The sequence below is a fragment of the Brachycentrus maculatus genome, unplaced genomic scaffold, assembly GCF_059751285.1.
Source record: "Brachycentrus maculatus isolate JH-2025_06_01 unplaced genomic scaffold, ASM5975128v1 h1tg000205l, whole genome shotgun sequence".
Lineage (NCBI taxonomy): Eukaryota > Metazoa > Arthropoda > Insecta > Trichoptera > Brachycentridae > Brachycentrus > Brachycentrus maculatus.
The window spans coordinates 523,200-530,523 of record NW_028280956.1 but is presented as its reverse complement, the minus strand read 5'-3'; the positions used below and the strand labels follow the sequence as shown (position 1 = coordinate 530,523).

General features: G+C 32.6%; 1 protein-coding gene across 1 annotated transcript; it reads left to right on the top strand.

Annotated features, from left to right (window-relative positions):
* Nucleotides 1–468: 468 nt before the first annotated feature.
* Nucleotides 469–2,684, top strand: LOC148307168 (facilitated trehalose transporter Tret1-like). Its single transcript, XM_088263846.1, has 2 exons — nt 469–618; nt 961–2,684. Exons 1-2 carry the CDS (start codon nt 558–560, stop codon nt 2,343–2,345), a joined length of 1,446 nt encoding a protein of 481 aa, XP_088119972.1. The 5' UTR covers nt 469–557; the 3' UTR covers nt 2,346–2,684.
* Nucleotides 2,685–7,324: the final 4,640 nt, after the last annotated feature.

Genomic DNA, 7,324 nt, shown 5'->3' with positions numbered 1-7,324 from the left:
CAATTTTTTAAATTATTTTTACGCTAAATTATAATTGCAATGCTTTTGTTTTGGATTGTTTTAATAACACTATTTTCCCAAAATACTACTTCAAGGATATCAATTATTAGTAATTTAATAATTTTCAATCAATAATGTACATAAATAAATATGTGACTTTTATGTAAAACTTGTAGAATTCATTAACTAAAACAAATGGCAAAATGAAAGTTTATCAATAATATTGAGTTTAAAAAAAGATGTATGGAAATTTGATTAAACGAAAAATATTTATACAGCGCGATAAAACAGGTGATTTTAATTTAAATCAGTTTTCGCTGAGTTGTGGTTTCATTAAAATCGTACAGCTTAGAAAATGTGTTATTATACCTGTTCGCATAACGCAGAGTCCGCCACTCTCCGTGCACACTCATTGGTTGAGTGTACCGTAAAAACAAGAAAGAGTAGCATTAGGCCAAAGTTAGTGTCAGTCTATTTCTGCAAGAGCTGGAAGGCAGTTAGACTGACGATGGTTAATTAACCGATATATTTTTGTTCAGTTTTTATCAATTTCGAGAATGGTGAACGTTGCGCAGACATTGAGGAAACATGAATACACGATTTATGTCATCATAGCGAGTTAGTGCCGATCTGTTTATATTATTGTGCGAATTTGTGTGTAAATTTTGCTATCGTGCAAAAGAAAAGTCTTTCTGATCTGTGTGAAACTTTCTTACAACGCATTTTTTGTTGTAGTTGTTTTGTATTTCATCAATGTAAAGTGCAGAATTTCTTTAAAAAAAAGTTAAATGAGAATATACCTGTTTGTTAAATAATGTGTTGTGAATGAAGTTTAATGAAAGTGAAAGAAATTCTAGGGAAAGTAAAATGAATAAATTGGTTTAATTAACCGGTTTTTGTTTAGTTTCCCAACACCAGGATTTTTTATTCAATCAAAATTCATAAAGTGATTTTTTCCAGGTGGATTTGCATTCGCTTCCATAGGGAGCGCTTCGGGATGGGCTTCACCTTCGCTGGTGAAGTTGGCAGCCGAAGACTCACCGATCCCCCTGGATAGCAGTCAACTATCATGGGCGGCTTCCTTGCTGGCCATAGGAGGACTATCCATGTCACTTCCATTCTCCTACCTCCTCAACAAGATAGGCAGAAAACCGATGATTATGTTGATTTCCCTGATTTACATGTCAGGATGGATATCTCTTATCTTTTCGACGTCAGTCACGCATATTTACATCGGAAGATTTCTTCTCGGAGCTGCAGTCGGCTGCACTTATGGCTCCGTACCGGTTTACATCGGAGAAGTTGTGGGACAACATGTTAGAGGAGCCATAGTAACATTCCTGGTTATGGCTCAATCCATGGGAAGCCTATTCGAGTACATCATTGGCCCATTGGTATCATTCCATACTCTGAACTCTGTTTCCATACTGATACCTATACTTATGTTTATCTCTTTCCTGCTGATGCCAGAGACTCCTTACTTTTTACATAAAAAAGGAAGAAGCAAGGATGCTGAGAGAGTACTGATGAAGTTCAGAGGCTGTACGAATTTAGAAGAAATCCAAGAAGAACTCAAGAGTATGCAGAAATTTATAGACGAAGACTCTGCGAATTCTAATTTCTTGCAAATTCTCAAGCAATTACTGGAACCGAAGTCGAGAAAAGCAATCATCATAATAACCGTTCTGATTCTGGGTCAGCAATTCACTGGTGTAGTCGCAATCAGCAATTACATGCAGACGATATTTATGGAAGCTAATTCTCCTATACCACCTCAGTATGCCGTACTGCTCTCGGAAATACTTTCAGACATTTCTGTGATCGTAACTAGTGTTGTCATGGATAAATTCGGCAGGAAACCGCTGTACGGACTATCGGCCATTATTTGCATGCTATCGAACGTGTTGTTAGGGGTGTTTTACTACTGCAAAGCTACTGGCTCTGCAGGCGCGGAACACGCTTGGATACCGATGGTTGGGGTGTTCATCCTAAGAATGGGTTTCGACGTCGGTATGGCGCCTGTACCAATGGTAGTGACAAGTGAAATATTATCATACAACATCCGTGGTTATGTTTCCTCTTACATGGCTTTCATCCAAGGCGGGTTTATGGCTATCGTGATCAAATTATTCCAGATAATAAAGGACGACGCCGGGCAGTATTACGCGCATACAATATTCATAATCTTTATTATCGTACCAACGGTGTTTATTATGTTCTATATGCCCGAAACCAAAAATAAGTCTCTTCACGAGATCCAACAAGATTTTGTAAAATCCAAGAAGGATAACAATAGCCTTAAAGTAGATTATACGAACGAAGCATACGTCAAAGATGCAGCTTAGAAATATGTTTAAAAAATACTAGAATTACGATAAAATGTGTACAAACTATTAAAAAATCCAACGAAATTATTTTCTTTTTACATATTTATGTAACTGTATATTAAATTTAAACGTTTAAGTTGGGAGTTTAAAAAAATATAATTACATTAAAAAAAATCATGTAATTTTTTCACTGAAAAATATCTAAATTGCTTGTTTGTGAACAATTTTAACGAATCGGAACAAAAAACAATCTTGACCGCTAAAATACACTGGCGGCATCGTCGGTATATCGACGTTCGCGCTTCTAGAAAACAATACCAGGGTCGATATATCGATTCTCAGCACTCTAACGGTAAATGAAAACATCAATATTCGTGTAAATTTATAGAAATAGCATAAGATTATTATTTATATTTTATTAAATAAGTCTATTTTAAAATATTGTAATTAGATGGTAATAGTACGTTTCTTCTTCTAAGCCATATCCTCATCTAATGGTGCATAAGGCAAGCATCGTATTAACGTAGTATTTTCTTGATCGTTACTTATATGAAGACAAGTTAATCAATCCTGCGGATCAGGTATCAATCCAGGGTAACATTGAAGGAATATTGGATCGAAAAATAATGAATATTTATTTTTACCCTCCAGCCGGCCCCGGGAACAGAACCTGAAACCACAAGCACGGTAGCTAAACGCGCTAACCATTACACTTCTTACGAAGGTAAACGTTTGATAACAGTTAGTTTTATTATTGAGATTATAAAATAATTAATGCGTCTGACGCATGTTGAAAACATTAACAAGATTAAAAATATTTTATGATCTCATTATAAAAATAGTGGAACCTCTCATAACGAGCATAATTCGTTCCAGAATCTTACTCGTTGAGCTAAACATTTTTTTGTTTTGACTAGCGTGTAAATCCGGGCTCATAAGTGAATGTCGTGATAAAGGGACTTACCCTTTCTCTGTAACTCGTAATGCGAAATGTCGCTCGTTAAGGGAGCAACTTTATCATTATTTGTTTTGCTTGTTACGCGAATCACTCGCTATGAGAGGTTCTACTGTATATTATTATAACCCGCAATATAAAAATGTTCCTTAGGTGTTAAGTATTTTTAAATATCATAGTAATTTTATATGTAGTATTTTATATTTTTTCATAAAACAAATGTGCCAAATAAACACTTTATTATAGAAACTGTTCGTTTCATTATTACATACATGTTTCACAATCCACATTCTATCTCTTTCATCAACATTTTTTTCTTCATGAGAAAAAGAGATGTCGATATTTGAACTGATTTGATGATCCAACATTACATATGTATGTACCTACATGAAATCGACGTTCGTGAATGCAAGTGAAAGTTCGTACTTGACATGTGTCCATACATATTCATATGTAAATTCTAGCAGAGAAATATCTATTCAATTTGTGTCTATAGTAAAAAGGATTAGAATATTTGTACTCTTTATTGATATTTTTATTAGATTACTAAATATGGTAAATAAAAGCATTATTCTGGTGAAAATACCTCCGGAAAGATGAAAAAGAGTGTCAATATAGTGTTTGACAGACATTTTACCAATTGATTGACATTTGAGATTTCTTATTGACGGAAAATGTAGAGAGCTTTATTAAAAGAAATTAATTTTTATTTGATTTAAAATGAAAATTAAAGACAAAACCAGCCGTCACGTCGCTTTTTCCCAGAGCTAGGCATAGAAAACTGAACGCCAGACTCAGAAAATAGAATCTTTGCTTCTTCTACAATCATGCATCTCTTTATAAATACATAGCCTACGATTATTCTGAAACCTGAAAACTTTCATGTATTCGAAATACTTGTTCATGACAAGTTTTCCTCGCTCTTCCCTTGCTCCTATTTTCAAATACATTCACCTAAAAAATGTTTTACTATTCTGATTTCACCATTTACACACCATTTACTCTGTTCCCAGCATTCGATCTCCTTTTTATATATTTATCACTCTTTCCATCTTTAGAAAACATACTCCCCGAATAAGCGAAAACATCTACTGTTTAATTTAAGAAAATGAGGAATTGTGTGAATCGTTATGTGAGAAAATAAAAGACATAATTTATTGTAATCAGAAATTTCTCAATGACGGAACGCGATATTATTAAACACGGGACAAAATTGAATTTTATATAAAAAATTGTAAAGAGTTAAAGAAAGTAAAATCAATATATTTTACTGATGTTCCGCTATCACTCTCCAATTAAGACAGTAAACACATTGAGATCATTAAGTGACCGTACCTGGTATCATTGAACATATTTTCCATTTCGCATAACTTATTTAAATAAGACTCCATTTGAAATGGTATTTATTTTTACTTTAGAGTAAAAAATAGAAAAAAAATAAACCTAATAAACTATTTTCTATTGATATCTCTTCATAGACGAAGAAATAATATTGTAGACTGGGCATTTACAGGGCTTACGACTTATCATTGGCTGGTTAAGTAATGACTTTATTTAGTGTAACATTCTCCTTCTACCTATTGACAACCACACTACTCATGGGTAGAATAATGAATGTTACACATGTATAAAATTATCGATTGAAACAGCCTATGGCAGGTCATAAGCCATGTAAATACCCAGGCTTCTATATTTTTCCCATCTTTGTTGGTATATTAATAGCTTCAAAGTGGAGACTAACCCTGAAATTGTTGAACACACTCAAAATATTGTGTAACTTGATAAACCGTGAATTTAACTTACTAGAAAAAAACTATTCATCACCGTCTATAGGGATAAGCAAAGAGAATAATGTATGGTGATTTTTTTTATCTTTGTTATAGTCTAGCAGATGTTTTCAAAGTTTTATCTTTAAAATATCTTGGATTAAATTTTAAGAAATATTAAAATACATTTTTTAAAAATACCTTAAAGAGTTAACTAAAAAAAGATTGTTGTAAATTTAAAAATAAACAATTTATTCATCCGTTCTCATCCTCTTTTCGGATTACTCAAAATAAGAAACACTCAGAAGTCATTCTATTGTCAAATCCACTGTCTCCCAGCGAGCTTTAAAGTTAAGCCTGACATATAAAATTCAGTGTGAAAAACTACCCTCTCAAAAGTCGCACGGGTGGATTTCTTTCTTGCCAGATCAAAAGTTTTAAAGGAAACACGAGGAATGAGACACTTTTCAAAGGGTGATAGTTTGGCCTGAGAGGGATGGAAACATCGCGATAGGGGTGTCTTCAATCACGTTGCCATGGCGACCGCATCTCCCAATATCCAACATGGCCGCCGATCGCAGAGGGATCCGCCGTTTGTTGGGAGGAAAATAGAGAATATTTCACACAACTATACGCGGTTGCGTGGAGTGGAAGATTTACATGGTACACTTTATGTCTCAAAAACATGTGCTATTAAACATGTTTTTTAACTTATATATTAATATATAGCTCTTAAGATCTCGATACGTATCAAAACTGTCATTATAGTAGGAAATATAGAAGGGAAGTAATGAAAAAAAAGACCCAGCAGGAGTTTTGTGAAGATAGGTGTCGTATCATATAAAAATTTCTATTTTTTTCACAAAGAACCGAAAAATCTGCTACATGGACCGTAAGCTAACTTTTAATTTAAAATTTTTGCATAAGTATGTGTATTAATTTGAATCAAATTCAGTTTAATTATTTATCTATAACACAAACATTGAATATAACCCTAGAAAGATTGTTAATATTTCTTTATCGTCTAATAATAGGTCATAATCCTAGCAGTTCAAACTTTGTGAACTCCCAGACTACTATATTCACTTCGTATAAAAGCTATATGGTCTCTGTTTAGACATCCATAATAAATAATTTACGTTATTTAAGCATGAAAATTCTTTGATCCTTTGATGGTGATGATAAGTAAATATGCATTTATATTTTTAATTGATTCCACATTAACTTTGTGGAATGACATGTTGATTATTTAAAAAAATATATTACCCAACCAACTTCTATATATCCCTTAATATATATATTTTTTGGTTTTACTATTCACCTATAGATGAAAAGAACTTTAGTTTTCGAAACTAGTCTTGTGTAATGAAATGAAACTTAATAAGTGGTAATATTCATACGTTGAATTAAAAAAATATATATATTGACATCTATGCATTGACAACAATCTACTGAATGTAATCGAAATTCGTCCGAAAATAAATACGAATAAAGAGGTTCGGATTAAAATTAAAATAAACCTTAATCCCATTGTCTTTCGACACGTCTATTAAGCATTCATTAAAGTTTCACAATATCACGATTAACAAACGAAATAAAAGAGTTTAATCACATGAGTAAGCACATACGTATTATTGTAATTTCAAAGCATTATTACTATTTCAAAACGAATTTAATTCACCGTCATTACATAAAAGTATTTGGACCATTAATTCTATGTTTTTTTTAAAAAGACTGCTTCGGTGAAGGGCTTTGATAATTAATAAAGGGAAATAAGTAATTTTACCATGAAAAGCCTTCATGCTTCGTTCATGTATAAAGGTATACGACAGTATACACTGTGCGTAGCTTCCTTCACCTATAAACATCATCACGTACTAGAACAATTTGGTTGACTGACACCTTGAATCGTGAAGGTGAAATATTATTGACATATAAACTAAAATTCAATGGACCAAAATAACATAATGAACTCACGTCAATCACAGCACATCAGCATAAGGAAATAAATGTGTTTCAAGGAAACTATGATTATTGTCAATAATATATAATATTATACAAATTTATACATGCAAACATTCTTGGAATTAATGGCAGGTTATTAACAATTAATACCATGAAAAATTACATATTCTCACATATTATTATATGCTCGCTGTACCCAGCCTAGAATTGCTGTGCCGCAGTTGGAAAATATGGTAAATAAAGAAAATAGACAGCACACATTTCTATTTTGTAAAATTTTACAATGCTTGTGATGTGAAGAAAATATAAAA

Excerpts from the sequence above, each read along its gene's own strand:
- LOC148307168 (XM_088263846.1), top strand. The coding sequence starts at position 558 with ATGGTGAACGTTGCGCAGACATTGAGGAAACATGAATACACGATTTAT. Across the intron at positions 619-960 it reads GATTTATGTCATCATAGCGA|GTGGATTTGCATTCGCTTCC; the intron begins GTTAGTGCCGAT and ends GATTTTTTCCAG.